Here is a 26498-nt window from a genome sequence, read left to right as displayed (position 1 = left end):
TTTTGACTGAATTGGTCTTCAAATCACATCTCACACGCAGGGGTTTGCCCCCTCACCCCCATTGGAGCCATATTTATAACTTTCCTTACACCATCATGCAGAATACAAGATATCTATCACAACAAAGCGATTTCAAAACACATCAAAAATTAACTTTTCATTTACCACTTATTCTATTTACCTCCGATTGCATGGCATCAAGCGCATAAAAATATGCATTTACACCCTAATACCTCCAAATACATGGTGCCAAATAACACCTTAAACTTCTTTTTCTAACCATCATTTTTCTAAGCATAAATAAACTTTTCAGGCATTCTCTTGTTTACAACCACTCAGAAATCACAGCGAAAGCTTTCTCACACAAAGGGACATAAAAAAAAAAAAAGAAAAAAAGAAAAAAGATGCAAAAAAAAAAGAAGAAGGTAAGAGTGGGCAATTCATTAAATCGGCGTATGTGAAACATTACAAGAAAGTATGAGCTTGGGTCTTCCCAGGATGGAATCTAAATGAGATAGATGCTTCCCAAGTCTCATATCCTCTCCAACATGTTCCTCTTATAGGATATTGGCAATAATCCTGTCATCCTCCGAATCTAGTAGGCTGCCATTCAGGCTCAAGCTAGAACTTGCTCCAGCATTGTCATATTGTTTAGACATGCTAATACAAGAAGAGCATCTCATCATAATTACAAGTCAAGCAAATACAGAATTCAAGGGGCCATCCGTAAGGTGGATGAACAATTTGAACTACATACATTGGATTACATGAGCATGCAAATACACAGTATTGAACTCCGTGTCACATAACTTTTGCAAAGGCCCTGTTTGGTGAATGCCTAAAAACAAGTTTGTCTCATTTTAGTTAACAGTGATTATTTATGAGAGATCTTGATGTCTAATAATCTTTGATTTTCCCGTTCTGTATCCAAGGAGATTGAGCAACATAGGTTAAGAAACTGTCCAAGTTATGTGTGTACATGTGTGGACAACAGCCACCTCATCTCTATTAGAAACTGAAAGTTGTTGATGCAAGCATATAACAAAATTATAAGGTACTTGATGAAAAAAATTTATATATATATATATAAGGATGCACTGTCAGCAATTATGTGTCAGGGGATCATTTCAAAGCATGTGATAGCAACTTGCTAATTGAATCAGCCTATTTTGATAACCGGTGAGATGTATGCCACATTCTCATGTGTTGGGATGTCTGTTTATCTATTGAATTAGCAAACCTTTACAAGAAGGGTGTAGCCATGAAAGATGAAAGCTCACCTTTCCTCCAAAATGGAAGACGAGAGCCAAGAGAACAATAGTTGGAATTCCCACGATGTAGAAAGTTCTGAGGTTAATGAGAGCACCGGTCTTTTGCCACCCGCATCCTATAACAGGCCGTGACTGGTTCAAATTGAGAATCTTCACAAACATGAAAGTGAAAATGACTAAAAGCTACTATAAATATGATTGTCATGAACATAAATCCAGAACTCACCAAGTCGACTCAGTTGAATTCCCACATTGATGATCAAAGTTTGATAAACTTCTACAATTCTTCCGAAGCATCACCAAAAAACAGAGGCTAGAAAAGAACATTCACTTTGTCTCCAACGCAATGTCTGACATTCAAAAACCAATTTAGAATATCAATATTTTCTTCTGGGCAAGCCACTCTTGTAAAAAAATAAAAATAGAACAAACTGTATATCAAATGAAATGAAACTCTGACAGAACACTTAATAATCTATCTGAAACACATCCTAAGCAAAGTAATTAAGGTCAGGGGTGCTAAGTAAGAATGGATGCCATGTCAGTTGTGCCTATTGCAGAAACACCACTGAACCTTTCTTCCAAAATAATAGGTGAGAGAATTCTAGGCACTTAACCAATAAATCTTGTATTGAAAGAAGCCAGGCCAACAGTTACAGTATATTTCAAGGAACTTTTTAGTGTATGCTGGGTGTTTGCGACTCATATCAGCTGACTTCGGTTATCCTTGATATCAAACCGTAATGTCGTGCATGCAATAAGAAAGAAGTATGCTAGAACTCCCCACAATACTGACTCTTCCAGTCTTTAGTAGGATATTCTCTTGATATGATGCACATGCATGCAGATGAACTGATTTAGTCAAAACTACTAAACAATACTAAATTTTGGCATCCTTAGGCAATAATTTTATGATATGACATCAGTGAAAAACATCAGTCACTTTATGTTAAAAAAAAATTCAATAAATAAATAAAAAGAGAGAGAAAGACAATCACTAAAAATGAATCACATGTCAAGGGACAAAACCAGGTGAGAGCATACATTTTAAAATTTTTTTTTTTTTTTTTCAAAAAAGAATTTTATTTATATTGGCAAGATTTTCAGGAGCCTGAACAGCTATTTCGGGCACCCCATAAAGGGGGCCTATCATATGACAAAGAAAAAACCCAAAAAGAGGAAAAAATTAGGACCTCTTCCTAATGGAGCCCAACCTGGTTTTGTCTAAGAAAATAAGCCCTTTGATATGAACAGGGAGCTCATTCAGGCCAGAGAAGAAAAAGTGCCCTTGGGAGCCACTGCCTAGACGCGCCAGCCCATCCGCCGGGGCATTTGCCTCCCTTGGGATATGACAAAAAAGGAAGGATCCTCTGTTGATGAGATCAGTGATTCTCCTACGCCCATGATGCCAAGGCCAAGAAGGGACGGAGGACCCTGAGATGAGGTTAATCACTAATCTGGAGTCTGATTCTACTTCCGCTCTAGACAGACCCCTACTCAAGCAAATCGAAAGCCCGTTCCATACAGACCGCAGCTCCGCCCTGTTACTCAAATCAATCCCGAACCCAATTGAAAATGCGAAAAGCAGGTCACCATTGGAGTCTCTGCAAATCCCACCACCACCAGCCGGTCCCGGGTTACCTCTGGCCGATCCGTCCAGATTGAGCTTGGCCCAGCCCACAGGGGGTTTCGACCATTTGATCACGTCAAACCTCACGTTGTGAGGGATGGATGACCGTTCAACAAAAATGGAGGATATCCACCAGTTAATCCGAGCTATTGTAGCCCCACTTGAGGCCGATTTACCCCCCATCTTCATGGTGTTTCTAGCCATCCAAATCTCCCAGAGGATGAGATTTGGAATGATCATTTTCTGCGCCTGATTTCTACCACCTGGGTCAGCCGCCCACCACTGATTCAGTCTAGATTCAACTGAGAGGGCCATCAAAACAGGTGAGAGCATACATGCGACAGACTGATTCAACCCCACATTGCTTTTTGCCATTTACAGGACGGTTTTAACCAAGCTGAGTAGATTCAACCTTGTTTGTTAGTGGTGGTTAGCACTTCTTTTTCTTAATAGATAAACCCATTTTTATTAGTTGGAAATATAACCACTACATTACCCTTAAGTATAAAGGGTGGGGAAGTATAGAAAGCATAGTTTAAAAGCTTTAAAAACTGTCTCCGGCTTATTATTAGAGCTGATAGAGATAGTGTTGTGTTTTAAAGTGATTCAGAATTCAATCCTGTTTGTCTTACCTTGTAAAACTTGCTCCCTTTGAAGCACTCGAAGCTAAAGAAAAAAGTAAATAAATAGAAACCTTGAAGAGCTACTTGGTTTCAGATTTCATTGGGACTAATCTGCATAAAAACTTGATTTGATCACAACTCAGTCAAGACGGTGGTAAAACTCTGAAAAACTAAATGAAGGCTCCCAAACCTTTGAACTGAAGAGCTTTAACTTCAGCTCCAGGTCACAGTATCACCAGCAAGCTAGCAAGGAACTATGGCTAGCTGCACAAAGATGGACTCAATTAAGAGCTAAAGCTTTTCAACCTCTCATTGTGTGGGCATAGTTGTGTGAGATTAGATGAACTCAATTAAGAGCTAAAGCTTTTCAACCTATCATTGTGCGGGCATGGTCGTGTGAGATTAGATGAACTCAATTAAGAATAAAAATTTTTTTATTAGAAAGAATAACAAATTTGAGGAAAGAAAGGGATAGGTGCATAGCTCTTTCAAGTTTCAATACGAGATTCATGGCCTCCATAGAGTTGGCAGATAACAAAATGCTTAACCTCGAAGCTCAGTTGAGAATCTCATATACAGGACTGATTGGCTTAAACAACTTCTTTCCTACCCAATCAATTAATCTAGAAAATTGCAAATCACCAAAATAGGGCTGAAAAATGAATAAGAGAAGATTCTGAAAATTTTCCTTTACCAGAGCTAGACAAGTGCCGGTAAAAGGGTGTGTTGGCAAAACTTTTGCCGGCGCTGACCAACTTCTGATGTCTCTATCAATGAATAATTACTTACCCTATGGATATAAGCAAACCAGCCAACTGCCTAGATCCTACAAGTTCAAATGTTGTTCCTTATTCGAGGGCCTTCCTGATAGCATCCAACCACCATCGTCCATTAGCACTCCCCTCAAGTCCTACCTACAATCAGCAGAACAGTCAATATCTGATAACAAGATATGTGGTCTATTATCAATCAACATTTATTATATGCTAAGGAGCCTAGATTTATTTCCAACTAGCCAATAGGACAGGAAGATTTCAAATACTAACTTTGGTATTCACAAATACCCATGCTATAATGTGCTAATGGGGTGCAAAACTAGATTTTACAGTCGATAAATCAAAACTAGAATTTGTGGATTCAATAGACCATGGCAAACTCTATTCATTCATTGTATCTGTGACGGTGTCTGTTGCCTCATTAAGCTCTAGAATCATTTGTACCTCACACCAGAGAAGACAACAAGAAAGCGACCATACCACAGCCTGCAGTTTCTGTATTTCAGCAACCTGTTCAGCAGATCTACTCGATAGCATTCCCAACGCAGTTACCTGTATTGAGACTAAACCTTTAGCCATTCAAACAATATATCACATGTACACCAGCACAGATACGCATGCAGATGTGCACTTGCACGTAAATCAAGCAGTGATATTCACCTTCCTATCAATGATATTAGACAGAGATTGAACTTCAGCTCGTAGAGAATGAACTTCCAATGCAGCTTCTTTATACTCACTTAGTCAGCTTTGCATAACATCCATATCCTTGGGGAGAGATGAAAGCAGTCCCTTGAACTCTGCAATGATCTCTTTCCATCCTGAAATGCACATAAATGTCCCTTTGAGATATCACATGGAAGTGGGACAAAAGGCAAAAGAACACTTTCCACGTCCTTTATTAAAGATCGAAAGTGCACCTCAAAAGTTTCATACCTGGTTATCTCGAAGCCTCTTCCAACCTACTCTCGAGCAGATTTGTTTCACTAATTTGCCTCTTTAACTCCTTTTCTAGCTCGATTATTCGAGAGCCTACAATTGCAGCAGTTCTTTGAGAAATGTCAGCTAAATCAACTTTCATATTCACTTCTTTTTCCCACCAGAAAAAATCATCCTTCTCAACCTATAATATCAGATGTTGAAGAAATATTCTACAGAAAATGAATGCCTGAACTGCAAAAACTACACAAGAAGCATCTACATGCATCTACCGACCAGTTACCACCTGTAGTTTCTCCAACAATGCATGACATCGATCAACTTCTGCTTTTGATTTTTGAATCTGATTGCTTAGCAAGAGGTAAGTTTTTTGTGAAGAAATATGTTTCACCCTAAATCATTCAATGCAATTGGATGACTATCAGATTGGGGGAGATTTATTGGGCAGTCAAAACTGAAATATGTCCAATGGTCTTACTTGACAAACAAGTGTCCCAATCAGGTTAGAATTATTCAACCAATCTGACTTATGAACAGGAACTTAGCTCACTTCATGTACAAACTGAAAGATGAAACATACCATGAAATCTCTCTACCCGAGAAATGATTGCATTAGTTTTAAAATCAATAGTACACATTATTTACATTCAACCATTATAAGGTCATGATATGATTTCTAAACCCTGTAAAAGAAAATAAAGCAAACAGATGATAGACACACAAAACAAAGCCCTCACAAATTGAATTTTTGTCTGGTGTGCGCACTGACGAACTTGGCCTGAAAGTTGAAGAGCAATGTTCTAGTCACACAGAACAAATATTGTGTTCCTTGGCATGTTGGTAGAAGTATAGCCGGCTTAACAACAATAGCTTGTCGGGTCATATTCCTGTCTTTAACAGCTATCAGTACACTGCATAAATTTGGCAATGGACAATCCAGTCAACATGTGATCATTCCAAGTGAGATGGCAACACACTATAAAAAAAAGGTCAAAGTTCCTAGATAAATCTTTCACCTCCTCAGTCGGTTCTTGCCTTTTCTTTACAGCTGCAACCATGATTAATTGGCTTCCAAAATTCAGGTGGGCAACACCCATGTGATCTAGATTGCATGTAAGGCCCACTGTATTTTGTATATGCCCTCCAATCCATTCACAACATGCACCCACCATAATTAATTGGCTTCCAAAATTCAGGTGGGTAACGCCCATGTGATTTTATAGGCTTGAGGCATGATTTTACATGGTATGGCCCACATGAATTTTACATGCTATAGCCCTTACAAAGCTGTGGACAATCCCTGTCAATTATTCATATCCTTTCTCTAATCCGCTTCCCCTATTGGTTATTTCAGAATAATCCGATCTTAATCTAAAGAAGGCAAGGACATTACGATTCTAATCTCTGAGCAGTAAATAAGAAATGAAGAGTGAAACATTCTAAAACCAGCACATATTCCAACAGAGAAATTGCTTTAAGTATACCATAAGGTTGACTCGATTTCCTTCCCTATAATGTGTCTGTTGATTGCATGGAGGATTGACTAGCTATGTATGACTTTAATACTCCTAAAATAGTATCTAGTTGATGTATGCTGCTGGAAATTGGGTATTTCTTCTGGTGATGGCCCACGAATACTGGAAATAGAGAGTATATTTCTAAAATGAGGATACCATTGGATGTGTGCCCCCCACAGTCCAATTAGATGGGTTTGGAGGAGTAAATTTGCACATACATGGCTCATCTCGATGCATATGCATTTCAGCCACATTGAGGCCCACAAATTGGATAGTCTGAATTGACTGGCATATATGCTACTAGTGTGGCAGATGACGCACCATCATTTAAGAAATGGTGGAAAGCGCACATGGTAGTCTAACACGTTAACTAATATGCCCTCAGAAACACAGAGGTAACAGGAAGATCTTTAATCAGCCACCCATGAAAGAAGTATTGCTTTTGTAAAACAAAAGTGTGCTGCCCACTGTAGATATCAACCAATTCACCTGAAGTGCATTTAGGTTGTGTTAGCGTGCATTATTGAATTCAATTGCAATCTTTTAGCTCGATAAAGTTGATATGGACAAATTACATTACCTTCCTAAGTATTCGATCTTCTACAGATAAGACAACCCCTTCCTCCTTAATATCTATCTCGTTTAATTCAGAAATAATGCTATCTGCCATTACTGATCTTTTGGATAGAAACTCCTTCCAAGCATTTAGTTTTCCTTTGAGGAGCTTGAGTTTTTGAGACAGAAAAAACCCAGCTGTTCCTGAAACAATTAAGGACTGCCACCATTTTCTAACAGTATCTGCAAAACCGTCCACTTCCAGCCTCGCAAGTTCAAAGCGGAAGGGCTTGGGAGTTGTCATGCTGGAATTCTCAGGTCCTCTGGGTATTCAAAACTCAAATTATGCCGAAGTGGCCACTTTTCCCCAAGGGGTCAGATTATCTGTTAATCAGTCTGTCCTCTAATCATTGAAAGGAAGTAATGTGATTTGGTGGATCAAATCTGGTTAGTTCGGTTAAGGCTTTTGTAACATCATCTTGTAAGCTTCAGACCCTTAAAAGAGAGAACAGAAAAAAAAAAACTCAACAGCTTCAGACCTATGGTCATTCATATCGGTGTCTCATGTTCATGTACCCCATTCTGCAAATCCAGAGGCAGATAGATTAGCCAAGGAGGGCATTAATAATGGTCAGATGTTAACTGTGGACTGGAGATAGTGTTCTCCTTTGGTTCCGGGGTCTGTCTTTGCAGCAGAGTTTTTTCTGTTTTGCTTTGTGTTTGATTCCAGTCTGCCGATAGCTCTATGTCGTGGTTGTATTTCCTTTCTCTTTCTTCCTTAATAAATCTCATGTTCATCCAATTAGAAAATACATTTAAAAAAAAATAAAAATAAAAATTTAGCCATATGGTATCTACGAATTATGTACAGAAACAGAAAAACAAGTAGTCTACAACTCTAACATGACTTGGAACTCTGCAAAATTGCAAAACACCAAATGTTCTGCCCTTTTGCCCATATTTGCATCACGCTTATTACTATTGCCATCCAATAGAGTGAAAAAGGAAAGTGGGTGGTTTTTGGTGAGAGTTACATGTTACAGCATTGCTTTCATGCTGATACCATGGTCGGACTGAGTCATAACAGTGTTTGCTAAAGGAAGAGCTTGGATTGAACTAATATTGGAGAAAGAAACAAAAGCTCGTTTTGTTGTGGCATTTTGTTGTCATGGGTAATTGCTCTAAGAGTTGTACTTATCAACAAGGGTCATTCTCTAAAAACTGGAAACAAAAACATCAGAAAACCCATACGAAAATTTTCAAGATCCAAGCATAAAACCCCTAATCCTCTTTACAATACAAATCTCTAAAAATCCCCAGAAATCCCAAATCAGAAGCAAAATCATCAGAAAGTAAGAAAAACTCATTTGAGAAGTTCTCTATACCAAACAGAGAAAAACAACTCAGAAGCACAAGAAAGATTTAGATTCCGCAACAAAATAAAAAACACAAAAAAGGCCCTCACACAAAACATATTCAGATTCTATATCCAGGAGACATCACCTTTTCTAGTAAACTTCATGAAATGGCCCAGAATTCTCTACAAATGACAAAAATCACTAGAAATTAAATAGATTAAGATTCAGATTTACAAAACAACATATTTGCCAAAAATGTCAGAAAAAGAGCAGTCCTGATTACATGAAACACTAGAAAAACTTCCAGCATCACCAAAATCGATACGAAGGGGCACAAGTACTTCCGCCGCAACAGAAAACAATGCAAAAAAATGGATATTGGCATAATGAAAGGGGAGAAGGAAAATTTTCCGGCAGCCATGAAGGTTTTTCCCTGCAATTAGTCGGAATCCGACTGCAACATATCTAAGAGCTGACTCCCCTTTTTCCAGCCAGGGTTTGGAAGACCCAAGGTCGATTCTCTATGATAAAGAAGGAATCCAGCGATAATGGCGACACCACTGTCATCATTGGATGCTGGAATCAGATGTGGAAAAGCACCCATTGGCCAGATCTATGTCTGGATCTCAATGAATGAACGGTCCTGTTGTAGCCCAAAAGGTTCACGGAAGGATTCAACAATATGTATTGATCCACGTAACCGATGCACAATCAGCCCTAATACCAACTATAAAATCTAATACAGAATTAAAAAGGATCCAACAATGTCTAACTCAATTAAAGCATACCACACTTACATGAATTTAGTTTAATCACAACTTTAATAGGTCCACCAGGCATGCCCTAATACCAACTATAAAATCTAATACAGAATTAAAAAGGATCCAACAATGTCTAACTCAATTAAAGCATACCACACTTACATGAATTTAGTTTAATCACAACTTTAATAGGTCCACCGGGCATAATGCCTGATCAAGATATCCAACCTTTAGGGAGATCCAAACCGTTGATCAATTAGCCCCACCTTATAGAATTCTTATAATACCAACAACCAAACTGCCTGGCATCTGAATATGTATGGTCGTATATAGATACATATATGTTTATGCATGTACGGAGAGAGCGGAAGCAGTCATCATCACCGTCCATCTCCGATATCCTCATGCAGCATTGGCTTAGTGGCGCCCAGGGATGAGCAGCTCTCATACGACAATGAGAACTGTTGGCTGGTGATGGTTAAACTAGCTGATGCTCTCGAAATATCATCACTCATGAAACTGCCTGTATCATTGGATGGCAATCCGGTTAAGTAGCCTGGCTTCGACGAGACGGCGCCCACTTCAATTTCTCCCAGCAGCATGTTCACCACCCGTGACATGGGTGGGCGTAACGATGGCAATGCCTGGATGCATAGAAGAGCAATTCTGATCATCCGAGCTACTTCTCCTTCATCAAAATTGGATAATTTTGGATCGACCAGTTCCAATGCGTGGTTGTTTTCATGGAGATGCCAAGCCTGCAAGGTCATAGAACAGATCAGACACACACACACACGCACACACACACACAAAAGGAAAAAAAAAAAGAAAAGGAAATGAGAAATGATATCTGGGTCATTTGTGCTAATGCCCCACCATCTAGAATCCAGATGATCTGGCCCAAAAATCAGGATGGATGGCCTATCAGGTGCCAAACTTATATGTTGAATACAGCCTGTTGGTCATTTTCTTTTAAATGTCCATTTTATCTTTCTGGGTACATGAGTGGCCTACCTGATGAGTGAGCAGACCACATTTTCAGGCCAGGGAAGTTCACGATGATCAGGCCCACCTGATGAATGGCATTAATATTGCATAGGTGCCACACCATCATGGCATGGATATGCAATTTAATGATTCTCACAATCTGAAGCACTAGAATCCATTACCAATTTTGACAGTTCTGAAACAACCCTGTGATTCGGATCGTTATTTCAGAATCAAAAGCAAGCAAACGGAGATTGGTTGCCACTACATACAAAACAATAAGATGGATGCTGAAACATGAAAAATGAAGAATTTCACTCCGTGCAAAAAGAGAATAGAGTAGAGACATGCTACCCACTGAATGATCCACAGATTGGGACCATTGGTCAGATCAACTCTTTGAAGGTGAAATGATCCTCTCATTTGGGAAACAATCCTAACCGTTTTACAAAATAAGTAACATTAATAATAGTAGTAATACAAAATCAATATAGTTTTAGAAGTTTGATTAACAAGCCAATGTGGGGATTAATAGGATCTCCACCATGAACTGCTTGGTTCAAGAGGGCCTCATGGGCATTGATCCAACATTCACAACAGAGAAATTAAAAAAGAAGAAGAAGAAGCTAAGTTGGGAATGCCTGAGTTCCACTCTCCACTTTGAAAGGCTATTATTTAACTTAATAGAACTATTTAATTAATAGCTAATCATTACTTCTTTTTTTTTTCAAGATTTTGGTATTTTAAATCATCTATGCGGTTGAAGGTTCACGGAAAATGTCCGCCGGGTTTGTGGGACGGATATTTCAAGAGCCCCATATCTGTTGTTGAAAATGCATGTGTGCCAGTAGTTAAGGTTGCATTTGGATGCACCCCAAATCAACAGCGCAGAAAGGATGCTCTTTCAATCAGTTGCACATTCTGGGGCAGTGAGGATTTCAGGAACCGCCATATCTTGGATCCCCTTTCACCCACAACACAATATCCAGGACATGTAAAGTTTTGACTTGAAACCACTCGGATATTTAATCTTGCATTTGGATGTACCCCAAATCAGCTTCCTGGAAGATGATTCATTAGAAAGGATGTGCTTTTGATCAGTTATGTGATTTGGGGTGGTGGGGATTTCAGGAACTGCAATGTCCAGGATTCTCTCTCTACCCACAACACAATATCCAGGATGCTTAATGTTCGATTTGAATCGTCTTGCTTATTTGTTTGGGTGCCAGAACATCCAAATTCAACTAAAATGTGACTAAAGTCATCTGAGTTTGAGCACTTAAATAAGTGTTTTTGTCTCATCTTTCTTACAACCAAAGAATTTCATATTCTCAAGAGATGAAGTAATGTTTTCCAAAATGAAAGAATTCGAGTTTCAGCCCTTTCGTTTTTTATTCATGTTAGTAGAACAATTTTAATGTCATACCCATTCAAGAAGATACATCTTCTCCAAATCCACGTTCTGGCATGTGTTTGGCCTTCCGCTTACAATCTCCAGAGTAAGGACTCCAAATCCAAATACATCAGCCTTCTCCGTTAGATGTCCACGCATGGCGTACTCCGGTGCAAGATAGCCGCTTCAAGAATACAAGGATAGCAGTTTTGAGGTACACAAATATAAACCAACATGTAATAAGAAATGTAGGCTGCGTTTGGATGCAGAATAAAATTGAATTCTGATAATTCAATTCAGTGAGGTGAAAATTGCCAAAATGGCAGACTAAGAGAGACCAATCCTAAATTCATTTCGGGTACAACTTCAACGCATAGAATTGGTCATTTGTTCTATGTCAAATTGAACTGTTGCAGTTTAGTTCAATTGAGTGTCCAAACGTGCCCTTAAGAATATTATATTAACTGTTTGAGGCACTTCTACAGAAACCACCCTCCCATAATAAGAAATTTAGGCTGAATTTGGCTTCTCAATCGACTTGCATTGCAATAATTGAAGATCCAAGTGGAAATTACCAAACTCTGCAAACCAACCCCAAGATTGAAATTATGAAATCGAAGGCAAATGGGAAGTTTCATCAATACTTACATTGTCCCTGCCACGCGTGTACTCATGTGGGTCATCTCGTCATCATAGAGCTTGGCCAAACCAAAATCTGATATCTTTGGATTGAGATCCGCATCAAGCAGAATATTACTGGCTTTGATATCCCTGTGAACAATGCGTGGCCTGGATTCCTCGTGAAGGTAAGCAAGACCTCTTGCCGTCCCCAAGCATATCTTAAAGCGGGTATGCCAATCTAGATGCAAGTTACTATTTCCTGCAAGGAAATGGCAGCCATTAGCATTGAAATGCAGTACAATCAAGCTCTCCTACAGCCACCTGTTACAATAGGATTTTGAATTGTACCCTGCCTCAGATGTGCCACTGCTGGCAAGTGGATTCGAGGTCCAGGCCATTCTTTAGGTGGGGCCCACCGTGTATGTATAGAAGCCAGAAAACAACCCAGTCTAGTCATCAGATGGGCTACAATATATATCAAATGTGGACCATTCCCCAACCCCCTCCCTTTTTTTTTTTGAAAAAAAAATTGCGTTTCATGCATATGTGGTTCACCTAGTGACTGGATATCTGGGCATGGTACATGCACATTGAGGACCACTACACGAACAACCTAAATCTTGATAACATGGAGCACATTCGCATACCCCATGCAGCCATCTAGACCATCCATATAGTCAACCAGCTCTTTATTGAACCCGTGACAGATGGGTGGTACATGTGGACACGGTAATTTGAATAATTTCTCAGGGTCATTTGGATGCTTGTAAGTACGAATCTGTTTACAGATAATCAGATTATAGCGGCTGTTTGGATGGATATGTCTGTCTATGTTCAGATTGTAGGATTTAATCCGATTACAACTTTTAGCTGCAATATTTAAACATGAGAAAAGTCATGTTTCAAATTATAGGTAAATGAATTTCAAGTAACAACTATAATTTTTGAAAATTTTCAAAGCAGGAAGAGTTGGGATCATCTTTTCAAGGTTGCAAAGACCCAAAATGAAAGAAGAAGATGAAGATGAAGAAAAAGAAGACAAATAGATCTCTTTATTATTGTTGTTAGGGTTGAAACTTCTCATATGTTTAGACGTTGTCAAACTTTAGTGCTACATTTGAATTAGTGGGCCCACTTCTGTGGCCTACCAAATGGTTTGTATATGGTAAAAATCAACCATGGGCTTTATTAATTTGGGCTTATCCCAATGATCTCTCTTACATAAAAACTTTATCTCCCTTAATTATTTTTAAAGGATTTACCACTCCTACCTATGTTGTAAGTGAATTATTAAATAAAGGCTGTAAATAGATTTCAAGTTATTAAACCGAGACAACTGTTTCTGTGTAATCATATTACAGCTTAAACCCTAAATGTAAACAATTTACACATGTAATTAGATTAAATCCATGATTACAACTTAATGACTTTACAAGCATCCTAGCGACCCCTCATGGTGCTGGAAGGTAGGGTTTCTGGAAGGTAGGTTTTCTTTCATGCGGCGCGGCCTACAGGTAGGGTCCCTTCTAGAACAGGGAAATCGATGGATGCTCCTGATATTCGCAAAGTATCATAAGATAGATCCATTGGTGGCGGTAGAGCTCAGGAGTGGACGGTTGTCGAGGGGAAAAAAAACGCAAAGGAATAGGGAGTGGATGTCTCCTCATTTGTAGGGAATTTACCCTATGATTGTTCAAAGGAGGATTTGAGAGATATCTTTTAGAAGTATGTTAAACTGGTGGGACGTGTTCGTCCCAAAGGACCCTATCTCCTTACGACCAAGGGGTTTCACCTTCATCCGGCTCATCTACGTGGCGGATGCTAACGTAGCCATGGGGGTTCTTCATGGGAAGAGGATTGATGGGAGAGTTGTTACGTTGAAAGAAGTTTATTCCAAAGTTGTTATCACAAATTACAGATTTTACAATTTCTGTAAATAAAAAATAATTAAAGAAACCGAAAATAAAAGGACAGGCTGAAGCATGTGTGATCACGCTATCCTTAAAGCATTATTCACCCATTTTCAGAATGATTGAGAATGTTGATAGGTTATAGGCAAACCGCTTCTAGGATACGACGAGCCTTGGGTGTGGTTATGTGTTCAGCAAATACGAAGAACTACGAATGAAACTCTGTATACATAATTTTTTTTCTGGCAGATAAATAAAAGAAAAAAATTCCAATTTCAGAAAGCAGATTAGAAAAATCTAGACCACTGCGTTGGTCTATTTCTTGAGGTCTTCTCGCTAAGGTTCGTATGAACCTTGCTGACTGATTAGAGTACACAATTGCTCTTCTGGGTAGGTTGTAAGTGAGAGTGGTTTGGGTGTTGGTGATGGTCCGTTGAACCATCCAGGTACTGTTTATATAGGCTAGGGTGGCTGATCATTATGGTTTAGGGTCATAACTCAATATGAACGTTATTTGGCTGTTGGTGAGAAACTAGCCGTTATTGGCAGTATCTGACCGTTGTGTGTGTGGGATTATTGTTGCTGCATGCTGGCCATTTAGACTCGTTGGCTAGACGTTTTATGACCATTTATGACTGTTTTGTGACCATTGTATGACTGTTTTATGACTGTTGTGCAAGTTGGATTAATGTTGCATGAGGAGTTACACCTCACTCCAACTATTAGTTTTTAGTCTTTATAAAAGCCACACCGGTGTCTTTCAAATCACTTGTTAACTTGAACATATTCCCTGTTGCAAGTGCAAAGTGCACGATTAATGCCTTTACAACCACTTAAGCAAGTACATAAGGTACTCCACACACGCCACATATAAACATTGTTTTTTCTTCTCTTCTTTCTAATATGGGATTATCCCAAAATGCCAAAATTGTAAGTTTTTCAAGAAAAAACTTATATATATATATATATATATATATATATATATATATATATATATATATATATATATATATATATATATTAATCAAGGCTTCCTTTTTTTTTTCACAACAATCCCCCACTTGATTAAAAATATTATAAAAATATATATATTTGGTAGAATATAAACAATTTATATGCATAAAGAAATATATCTTTCAATATGAATCTTTCCTTAATGTTAGTATTTTAAAGTTCTATCAGAATTTTTGGTAGCTGTAGCTTTGAACTAGTTATTATTAAATAACAGAGCCGCAGAACCATACACATATTTACTTTTGTGTTATTAAAGTTCCCACAATCTTGCTCAGCACAATTAATGGCATTGTGCTTATCCTATTTCATGAACGATCCCGAGAGAAACTCTAACTCTCATGAGAGACGGCATCATCCCTACGTTCACATAGGTGAAATCCTTCCAATGTCTTCATTACTATTAAGACACTTGTCATTTAGACTGGATTTTATTAATAATTCTAAGACATAACCCTCTTCCTGTAATGCTTAACACTTATCTATTATGGATAAGTTTTTATATAATTTTAGTACTGAAACTTTCCACATATCGGTAACTTGTTTTTATCCATGGAAGCCGAACTTAGAGATTTTCTAATTTTAGGTTGGGTTTCCATCACTGGTGGAACTTTGGTTGAAGAGTTTCAACCCCATCCCTCTAGATGTTATCTTTATTACCTTTCTCGTTAGAGGTTTAGTAAAAGGGTCAGCTAAATTATTACATGATTTCACATAGAAAATTGCAATGATTCTATCTTAAATCAATTGTCTTACATAATCATGTCGTAGACTTATATGTATAGATTTTTCATTATAAGTGTCGTTGTAGGCTCTAGCTAATGTGGCTTTGCTATCACAATGTAGTGACATAGCCGGTATAGGCTTTACACAAAAATGGATTTTTAATAAAAGATTCCTACGCTACTCAGCCTCTTTACCTTTTGTAGCTAAGGCTATAAACTCAAACTCCATAATTGAGTGAGTTATGCAGGTTTGTTTCTTGGATCCCTAAGATACAACTGCACCTCCTAGGGTGAATACTCACCCTGTAATGAACTTGTTGTCCACTGCACTCGATATCTAGCTTACATCGGTATATCCTTCCAATATAGCTAGAAACTTTGAGTAAAATAGCCCTAACTTTACTGATAGCATTCCAATGTTCCACAATGGGGTTAGTAGTAAACCTACTAAGTTTACTGACAAAATATGTGATATCTGGTCTAGTGCATTGCATAACATACATTAGATTGCCTATAGTACTTGCATACTTAGGTTGTGCAACTGCTCTTTCGTTATTCTCATTCAACTTGATACTTGGATCAAATGTGGTTTTTGCTTCTTTTATATTGAGATGGTTAAACTTGATTAGTATCTTCTCAATGTAATGAGATTGACACAGAACATAAACTCCACTATATTTTTTTAACTTTGATACCCATGATGGTATCTACATATAAATCTAGAAGAGAGGAATTCAGCTGGCCTCCAGGTGTTCTTGCTGTCAACTTGACCAAGGTAATAGGTCTCATCCGAATCGATGGACCACCTCTTCCGGAGCAGCAACCTGGCGTTCAAGGTCTAGTCTTTTTTCTCCTTGTTTTTCGACATGGCCCCCTCGCCATCCTCGTCAGCTAAGAATTGGGTCAGGAAATGGTGGCTGCCGCGTCGCAATTTGAGGTATGTCCCCCAGCTTCAAGCTCTCACTCCCTGCCTAATTTTATGGGAGATATGGATGGCTAGAAATGCGGCCAAATATGACGAGGCCACCCCTAGTTCATCCTCGGTGATTGCTCGGGTGAAAAGGTGGTTGTCGTCCTTGATCTCGCGGGTGTCTAAGGGTAGGAAACCCCCTTGGTTTGACCAACGGTGGCTAAAGAACCTGGGCATTGCAGGTCATTCCTTCTCGTCAATTTCCTCAAGGATAGTTTATTGGGAAAGGCCCAAAAGCGGGTGGGTGAAACTTCACGTCGATGGATCTGCCTTAGGCAATCTCGGGATGTCTGGTGATGGTGGTATTTGCAGATGTCATAACAGGGATTTTTGTTTCGCCTTCTCGGTGGGCTATGGAATTGGATCGATTACAAGAGCAGAATTGAGAGCTATATATAACCGCCTAGCTCATTGCTTGGAGTTGGGCTTTCGCCATGTCGAGGTCGAATTTGACTCTAAGATAGTGGTGGCCCTCCTCAACGGCTTGTTGGAACCAAGTTGGTGCTGGAAATTCTGGATTCAAAGAATAGATAGGATGGGGGCCACTAGGACATTCAAGTTTTGTCATTTCCTCAGGGAGGGGAACGGATCGGCGGATGATATGGCCCGTTTGAGGTCAAAATTCCAGTGCTCCATCCTAGCTCTTCATGTCACGGAGCTTTCTCTTGAGATCAGGGGTTCGATTTTCCCTAATAAGGTGGGTCTAGGCATTATTCGTGTTGCACCATATTTTGGGCTATGTCCAAGTACATAAAATTTTTTTTTCCATTTACGATAGGCCTCTGCCAGAGCATGTTCGCCTGGCATCGGCCTGAATGAGTTGTAAAGGTCTGCCGATGATATATATTCCTCTTTTGAAAAAATAAAAATAAAAAATCCTTCATTTTGAATACGGAAGACAGAAACTTTTTTGTTTCAGTTATACCTTCCATTTTATTACTAAATATTAACTTGTCATCAACATACAGACAAATAATAATTACATAGTTACCATCAACTTCAAAATATATGCATTTGTTAGCTACATTATGCATGAAACCATGAGATAGTATTTTTAAATCAAACTTCTCATATCATTGTTTATGTGCTTGTTTTAATTCATACAAAGATTTAATTAATTTACAAACTTTATTATCATTTTCTAGTAGAATGAACCATTTGGGTTGTTCCACGTATATGTCCTCATTGAGGTCAACATTCAGGAAGGCAGTCTTTACATCCATTTGGTGGATGTGAAGATGATATATGAATGTTAGCGCAAATAAAATCCTAATGGATGCTATCCTAAGCACTAGAGAATATGTGTCAAAATAATCTATCAATTCTTTTTATCAGAACCCCTTAGCTACTAATCTAGCTTTAAAGGTTTGTCAAACACTTGGAAGGCCCTATTTATCTCCCTTGGCCCTACTTCAAGAGTTGACATGTTGGCTCTCAACTTTCCCTTCATCTAGGAGAAACCTACTCTTTAAAGGATTGGTATTGGCAAATCGACAATGCTTTTTATAGCATCAATCTAAGGTAATTCTAGTTCTTAAAATTATATTTTTCCATTCTAAAAATTCTAGGATCTTTAGGCTAAATAACATAGAATTTAAGAGCATCAATCTAAGGTAATTCTAGTTCTTAAAATTATATTTTTCCATTCTAAAAATTCTGGGATCTTTAGGCTAAATAACATAGAATTTGGAATTTGAAAAACCTTAAATTCTGCTACATTTCAAAAATCCTAACAGAGAGTGCAACCAAACGCAGCCTAAAAGCATATGAGACATAATAAAGCAAGTGTTGGGTTTCATTCAAGAATATAATTTCATTGAGAAGGGAAAGGACAGTATCGTACCGAAGAGTGCTTGATCAAGGCTCTTGTTTTCCAAATACTCATAAACAAGGAGCTGATTTGCTCCCTCAATGCAGCATCCGTGCAACTTCACGAGGTTCCGATGTTGGACGGCAGATATAGTTGCAATCTCTGCTAGAAGCTGACTCTTTCCTTGGGGAGATGCCACCAAAAGTTGCTTCACAGCCACTGTTTGCCCGTCTAGCAATGTGCCCTGTAGTGCAAATCAGATCAATGGGTTTTCCTTACAAGCATTTTCCATTTAGCAATTGAAATAGTACAAAAGTGTGTGACAATTTGAAAAAAAATAAAATAAAATGCTTCTTCTTCTTCATATATATATATATATATATATATATATATATATATATATATATATATATATATATATATATATATATGCAAAAAGTAGAACAGGCTACCAACTGTATATATAAGATGGACAAAATGTACAACCATTCGGGCATGCCCGGTACAAAAAGAGCGGGTCCAGCCTATCGTATATGAAAGACAAAAGAGAGGAGAGAGGAAGGAAAACTGAGAGAGGGGACTAGGGCTGAGGAAGGGCAACAAAAGAACGGGCCCAGCTACGACCCCAAAAGGCAAGCAGCAGCAGCAGCAGAGAAAGGGCTCTGGCCGGCAGAAAAGCCAAAGAGATCAGCGGCAGCAGCGGCAAGGAGGACAATGGCCTAGATGAGGAGGGGGATCGGCCCATAGACTGGCCGGAAGGAGGCAGACAAGGCGGGGTAGGGATAGCTTAACCGATCCCTTTTTTGGGCCGGCAGTGCCGAATCTGGTCCACCCCCGCTCTGTTTAGGACCAGTGAGCCCCTAGCAGTCCTTGGGAGATCAGCAGGGTTGAGGAAGACTAGGTCTGGGGAACCTAAGTGAACGGTTTGGATGTGATCCACACCACTAATCTGATGCCCAGCACTAAAGATGGTTGACTATTGGTCTTGGTTCCATTGAATGTGAGCAATTGGCTCTTTTTTTTTTCCCTATCTAATGTAGGCTATCCATCCGAGGTTAAGGATTCTTCTATCAAGAAGTAGGCATTCCTTATCCATAGCGGGCCTCCACGGGCACGCAATCGTAATACTGAGGCTCAGACCATTCAAATATTTTGATCATTGTAGCTTAAATACAATAAAAGCAAACTGACCTTAAAAACGGGCCCGAATCCTCCCTGTCCCAGCTTATTTGCTGGACTGAAGTCTTTGGTGGCGGTCTTCAGTTCCCCGTAACTGAAAGTGTTTGGTTTGGGACCCATTCCTAGAAACTCTGCAGATACACATAAAATGGCAGGTTGCATTCAAACGTTCACTTCAATATCATACATGGGCTTAGAAACATTTTTACCATTTGGCAATCCAAGTTCTATTTATTTTAATTGTTCATTGGATTTGTATGTCATTTTTAGCAATCACAGGAAACAATTAAGCAATTAAAAATAAATCCAATTGAAAAATGTTGAACCCAATGAATGGGATTGGCACATTTAGCGTGTTTGGATGCACTATCAAATTGAATTGCAATCAATCATCTAATAAAGTGGAAAGCATCATATTTTAGTTTCCTTAACATTCATGTTGAGGATCTGGGCGCTTTGAATTCTCATTTCCTTTTAATAAGATAGAACTCTTGCAATTCAGTTGACTTGTGCATCCAAACACGGAATTAGGCTACATTTGGATTTCCCCACTTACTAAAGACGATTTGATAGGCTAGCACCAAATCTTGTGGTTTGTAAAAACACCCAACTGTGATTCAGTGGTACATCCAAACACACCTTTAATGTACTCTTGAACTGTATTACATTAACATTTCTGAAATTTCATTTTTGTTATCTTTTAGTTATTTACGAACATTGGAATTACCTTCAGCTTTATCAGCACTCAACCTTTTACTCCTCCTCCAAATAAAAAATACAAAAACAGATACAATGCTCAGAAAAATAGAAGCCAAAATTTCAACAGCCAAAGCAGTCTTGTTCTTCTTTCGTCGAGTCCTGACAGTCGGTTCGAAATCTGGACAAGAACTCAATACTATTAGTCAATGTTGAACTTTTACATGTGCTACAATGTACTTCTAGAGGAATGCTACAAATGGACTAGCAAGGGATTATTAGGACTGTTGAATTGGTAAGTCATCACATGGATAGTCCATATATAGGACTATTGTAGCCATCCAATTAGTAGTGGTCGATTCACTAATTCACTATGACTTCCGAACCATGCTATGAAACTATTGGAAAGAGCGATTGAGCAAGGAGTAAGGCATGAGCGTATAAAAAAATCAGTTTGGTTTCATGGCAGAGAGGTTTATCATTGAAGTTATTTGCCTACTTAGACAATCAGTGGAGGAATATAGGAAGAAGAAGAGGGATCTCTACATGGTCTTTATTGACTTAGATAATGCTTACAAGAGGGTCCCTAAATAGTTAATCTCATGGGTGCTAGAAAATAAAAGAATTTCAAGATAATATATATTGTCCTAATTAAGGATATGCATGAGGGGGAGAGAGGCAAGCTTTTTCTTTTACTTTTACTTGGAATTGGATCACTGAAGGTTATCACCGATATTGGTCACTCATAAAACCTACAGGAGAAGATCATGAGACGAATGCACTAGCAAGGTTCGTAGTAGGAGACAGGAAGGGCAGAAAATTAAAGAAAGGAAAACAGAGTAACCAGCATGATATTTCCTTCGCAGGTGGCTCACCGATTGCGGTGGTACCGGGCTGCTATGTGGCCCGTGTTAACTCAGCACCAGTTCCTAAACTTAGGTGGGGATCTTTAGCACTATATATGGATTTTTAACACTTAGACATTCAGGTAGTTTAATGTGCCATAGATCTGCGTTGAGTTGAGATGGGAAAATAAATTTGTTTATTTCTAGCGACACCAAAAGGTGGAAATGGTGTTTTCATGGATTCTCACAAAAAAAAAGGCTTGACAAAAAAATACAAAGTGAGTTTGATGGGAAACAATGTTTACTTTCATTTTCATGAATCCAAACAAGCTACTTTTGGATGCTACTTTTGGATTAAAGAATCTCCCTCTATCGGAGTGATGGTTTGAGAAATGTCGGACGCTCACCACGCCATTCCTCCCAAAGGACCCCACGAAGAGGATTGGCGCCCTGTTCGCAATAAACGCTCAAAGGTAGAAGGGGAGCCTCTTTGTTGGTAACCTCGATTTTAACATTTTAGTGGAGGAAGTCAGAAAGAGATTTGGCCAATGTGGGGAAATATCAGATGTTTACATCCCTAGCCATGCAATCATGGGGAGGAAGAAGGGCTATGGTTTTGTCTGTTTAAAGAAGAAGGAAGAAGCCCTATCAACAAAAAGAAATGCTTCACGAGGCGTATGGTAGTGAACGATGCCATCCAGCGTATGGGCCCCTCCTCTTCCCCACCCCTCATTCCGAAAGCCGGTTTGAATCCCAACCCCCCAACCTAGGTTAGAAGGTCCATCCAATGGCCGCAGCAGTCCATTCGCGAAGAGCGGATGAAAGCCCCAACCCCTCATTTGTTGAAGTGCTTAAGCCTCTCCAGCCCCCCAAGCTAACTGAATCCATTGTAGTGCCCACATGGATTTTGGATAAAGGGAGGGCCACACTCTCCTATGCCCTGATCGGAGAACTATCGGGGTTGGACTAGGGCTGAAAGTTGGGTGGGTTCAACCCGACTGACCCTTGACCGACCTGACATTGGGTTGGGCTTGGGCAGAATGTATCGGGTTTGGTCTTGGGCTTGGGCCATATAAACACCAACTCGATTAAACTTGGGTTGGGTTCGGGTTGAGGTCTTGGGTTGCCCGATCAAATCCAAACCTGATCAATATATAAGTTCCTTATAAATTAGATATAATTGAGTGCGGATCATCTATGTTGCAGGCACATGAAATTCTAATGCTGCCAGGTTTCATTGGTCCATGTCATTTTCGATTACCAAAGCTAACAAGATACACCAGATTTTTCTCTCCCAAATAGATTGCTTGATACACAATATGACTTTTAAAGGAGTAATTGTCCTATATATTAGATTGTTTGTTTAGAAAAAATGTCCTATATATTAGATTGTTTGTTTAGAAAAAATTAACTTTTTTACGATAAATAACTACATATATAATCAATAAAATTATAGGTACAAAAATAAGATGTATATTGAAAATATAATAAACTAATGTAGTAATGAAAATATTAGCAGATATCTACTCGACCAACCCGGCCAACCCGACTGAGCCCGAGGTTGGGTTGGGTTGGGTTAGGGTTGAGGTATAGGAACCTTGGGTTGGGTTAGGGTTGAGCACCAACCTGACTTTCAGCCCTAGGTTGGACGATGCAATTGAAGCCCTATATGGCGGCATTCGATCCTCTCCATTCAACAACACTTGCCTGGAGATTTTCCGCTTGTCAGCTACTGGGTACCTATTCAAGTTTGAATCCAGAGAGAGTCTCATTGCCTTCTCTAGGGATAGACTCCTTCAAAGCAAAATCGCATTGAAGAATACGAGATCCTGGGGACCGGCTTCTCTGATTCCAGGAAGGGGCTCTTGGATTTGAATCGAAGGGATTCCCATTCATGCCTGGAGTGAGCACAATATAGGCCAAATAGCTGAACAAATGGGGTCCGTTCTTGAGCTTGACAGGTGTTCGATAGAAAGCCCAAATCGCTGGTTTGCTAGGGCCATGATCATTCCTCACCCGGATGCTACGTAGTTCAAGAAAATGACCCTTCTGGTAGATGGCAGATCTCATCAAATCTTTGTTTCAGTTGAAATGTGTGGCCAATCTATGGGAGGGCAACATAACTCAGAAGCTCACACCATTAAGCCCCAGGAAATCACCAAACAATGGGTTGCCAGGGCTTTTACCAATCAGCAGAACGTTCCGACTGCTACATCCGACCATCAAACGAGAGAAGGGAACATCAATTCTGAGGGAGCACCCACCCAGCCGAGGAGCCCCCTTCCAATTTCCCTCATTGACTCGCGGTCCCAGCCAATAGCCCCTGCACCCTCATTACCAGAGATTATAGAGCAACCTTATCAACTCCCTATCCCCATTCAATGGTCTACTCCCCTCCAAGATCACCAAACTCTGGACATGCCCATCCAACCTAACACTAGGTGCTTGTAATCCCCTCCCTCTAAGGAAGCTCTCAATCATCATAGGCATCAACCATCACAACCTACTAGCCTTTCTCCAATTCCCTTGCTGCTACAACCTCGTCCTACCAGCCCCCCCATCACTTCAAACCTGTCGAAAACTCCTTCCCAACTAATCTGTCCAATTTGAATATAGCCCACCCCCTTAACTACCCATTAACCTAGCTACACACCCCTGCCCATGTAACACCCTGAAATTCGGGGGTCGAGCATAACTCAGCTCTCGAGTTCCAAAACATCACTTATGCAACATATGTAGTGATGAATATATGTTGTCTGTATTAGTGCATAAAACATGAAGTAGATTAAGCCAAAACTGCAAACATAATCCAGGGACAGATAAAATATGCAAGAGGAAGTCTAAAGAAATATGTATATATCAATATAAGTCCCTGAGATATGTATGCTCTGCCAGGTCATAATTACAAGTGTTTGTCTCAAGGTACAAGTATCAACATGAAATAAACCATTACAAAATAAACCCTGAATCCCTGTAGCTCAGGACACGGCTCACATGAACCCGCCTGAGAACTGCATAAAGGAGAACGCCTCCTCATCATCCTCAAACTCCTGCTCTGCCTCGTGGGTCGCATCATCATCTGCATCTATGACAGAGTCTGGTTGGTGTTTAAACACCGTCCCAGAACGTGGGAGTGAGTGATCAACTCAGTGGAACTATACAGTAAAAGTTAACATGTTATCAATTCAATTAAGCAGTACAATCAAACATGTCCTAATTACTCTTGTTAATGCAAGGATGTATGTAGAAATGATGCATGCCCTCGCCTGCACTCCCTCAGCGTCTTCATCTTACGGTACGCATGACAACTTCCCATAGTGCTCCACAACGCCAAGGCACATGCAATGCGGTGCATGAACATGATTACCAAGTTTTTATTAGTCCTTTTTATACAGCAGGATTGGGAAGCTAAGGTACCTTCCCTATATCAATTCCCAAACAATGATCCATTCTAGGGTCGTCAGTCCTAGACAATCTGATACGATGTTATGGTTCTAGGTCACTGCAAAGGGCTCATCACCAATCAATGCATGCCTACTCATACCTTAGTTACTACAATAAGGCTCGTCGCCTCAATGCAGTATCACGGTATGCTCAAGATCACTATAAAGGACTCGTCACCAATCAATGTAGGCCGACAACACGAATATAGTGTCCCATACCATCATAATCGGCTCACGAGTCTGGTTTGCTCACTGGTCACTACAGGGAGGCTCGTCACCCTAGCATAGGCCGACAACTCGACCACGGTATCCCATACCACCATGCCTGGCTTATGAGTCTTAGCGGATCGAGGTACCATGGTTAACGGGATTGTACTGGTAAGTTTGGTACCCTAGATTCAAACAGGAGCATCTATAGTGAACATTCATCGGGCCAATCGGGTTACTTGACGAGCTCGACTAGCATGAGCGCACGTTGAGTTGAACGACATGAAGTGCGTAAACACTCCGTGTGGCCAAACCACTGCCGACAACCGTAATACGACTCGGGTTCGTCAAACACGTCCTACGTGGCGAAAGCGACCTCAACCACGAACTCAAAGCTTGTTACCGATTGCCTGACCATAACGTGGCCCCATACGCATTCAACTATAATAGCAAACATATTATAAGATGCAAGATAACGAGAATCCATACACATGCATTTCATAAGTAAAGCAGTAAAATTAATAACTTGCATGGAGAAAATCATACACATAGTTAACATGGATAGTTAGACTAAGCAATTCATGGAGGAAATAGTACATATAAGGAAGTAGTTGGGATTTCACATCTCAACTCCCTCATAATTCACACCTTACTAAATACAAACTTATTCGGACATTTTCACAAGCACTTAGACTATACTTGGCAACATACATCACATATGTCAGCCATATTACATATTAGGGCAAATCCTTTTGACAAGGAGTTGTCGTATAGATAACAACCATATCCTTACAATAAATAATCATAGCAATCACAACGTCAAATTGCAAATGCATACAAACATTTCAACAAAAACATGAATCACACTATTCACAACATAGCTTATCTATATACATAAAACAAAATAGCTATCGCATTTGGCATGTGAAATGACACCCACGTCAGTAATAAATCATTAACTGACATTGAAAGCTTTGAAAATCATAACCTATACGAATATAGTCCACACCTTAAACCAGAAATTGCACAACGGATTTGATTTAGACGATAAGTCTTCGTCAACGGCGAATAGGTAACCTAAAACATGAATTAGATTAGCTACATCAACACTTAGACTATTCTAAGTTCCAAAACAGGTTAGGGTTCGATTGACTTACCCAAAAATGAGATTAGAATCACCAGAATAATGATTCAGATGCGATGGATTAGGTACGCAGGGTAATTGGGAAGAATCCCAAGATGATTCACCAACTACTCTCTCTCTTTCTCTC

The 26498-nt window shown here is 39.5% G+C and overlaps 1 protein-coding gene and 1 long non-coding RNA gene across 4 annotated transcripts in view; both read right to left on the bottom strand.

Moving 5' to 3' along the window:
* Positions 1–26498, bottom strand: part of LOC131219938 (uncharacterized) — a 237233-nt gene that overhangs the window by 76736 nt on the left and 133999 nt on the right. Inside the window, exons 28-39 of the mRNA XM_058214923.1 lie at positions 20764–20913; positions 20049–20167; positions 18891–19101; positions 12459–12690; positions 11844–11994; positions 9815–10188; positions 7337–7634; positions 5267–5423; positions 5060–5121; positions 4781–4852; positions 2524–3246; positions 1281–1421 (exon numbers count right to left, since the gene is read on the bottom strand). Of these exons, the coding sequence (XP_058070906.1) occupies positions 1281–1421; positions 2524–3246; positions 4781–4852; positions 5060–5121; positions 5267–5423; positions 7337–7634; positions 9815–10188; positions 11844–11994; positions 12459–12690; positions 18891–19101; positions 20049–20167; positions 20764–20913 (2690 nt within the window). The remainder of the gene's footprint in view (positions 1–1280; positions 1422–2523; positions 3247–4780; positions 4853–5059; positions 5122–5266; positions 5424–7336; positions 7635–9814; positions 10189–11843; positions 11995–12458; positions 12691–18890; positions 19102–20048; positions 20168–20763; positions 20914–26498) is intronic.
* Positions 131–5230, bottom strand: LOC131220946 (uncharacterized). Of its 3 annotated transcripts, none has more exons than XR_009158922.1 (8): positions 4961–5230; positions 4781–4852; positions 4314–4438; positions 3715–3788; positions 3596–3635; positions 1498–1545; positions 1281–1403; positions 131–660 (listed from the first exon to the last, which is right to left on the bottom strand). It is a non-coding gene; the product is annotated as an uncharacterized LOC131220946 (long non-coding RNA). The 3 variants fall into 3 exon arrangements; XR_009158923.1 differs by having other exon boundaries at positions 5041–5230; XR_009158921.1 differs by lacking the exon at positions 4961–5230 and having other exon boundaries at positions 4781–4954.

The sequence above is a fragment of the Magnolia sinica genome, chromosome 12 (assembly GCF_029962835.1).
Source record: "Magnolia sinica isolate HGM2019 chromosome 12, MsV1, whole genome shotgun sequence".
NCBI lineage: Eukaryota > Viridiplantae > Streptophyta > Magnoliopsida > Magnoliales > Magnoliaceae > Magnolia > Magnolia sinica.
The sequence above is the reverse complement of the archived record's forward strand: the minus strand, read 5'-3'. Positions and strand labels throughout refer to the sequence as shown.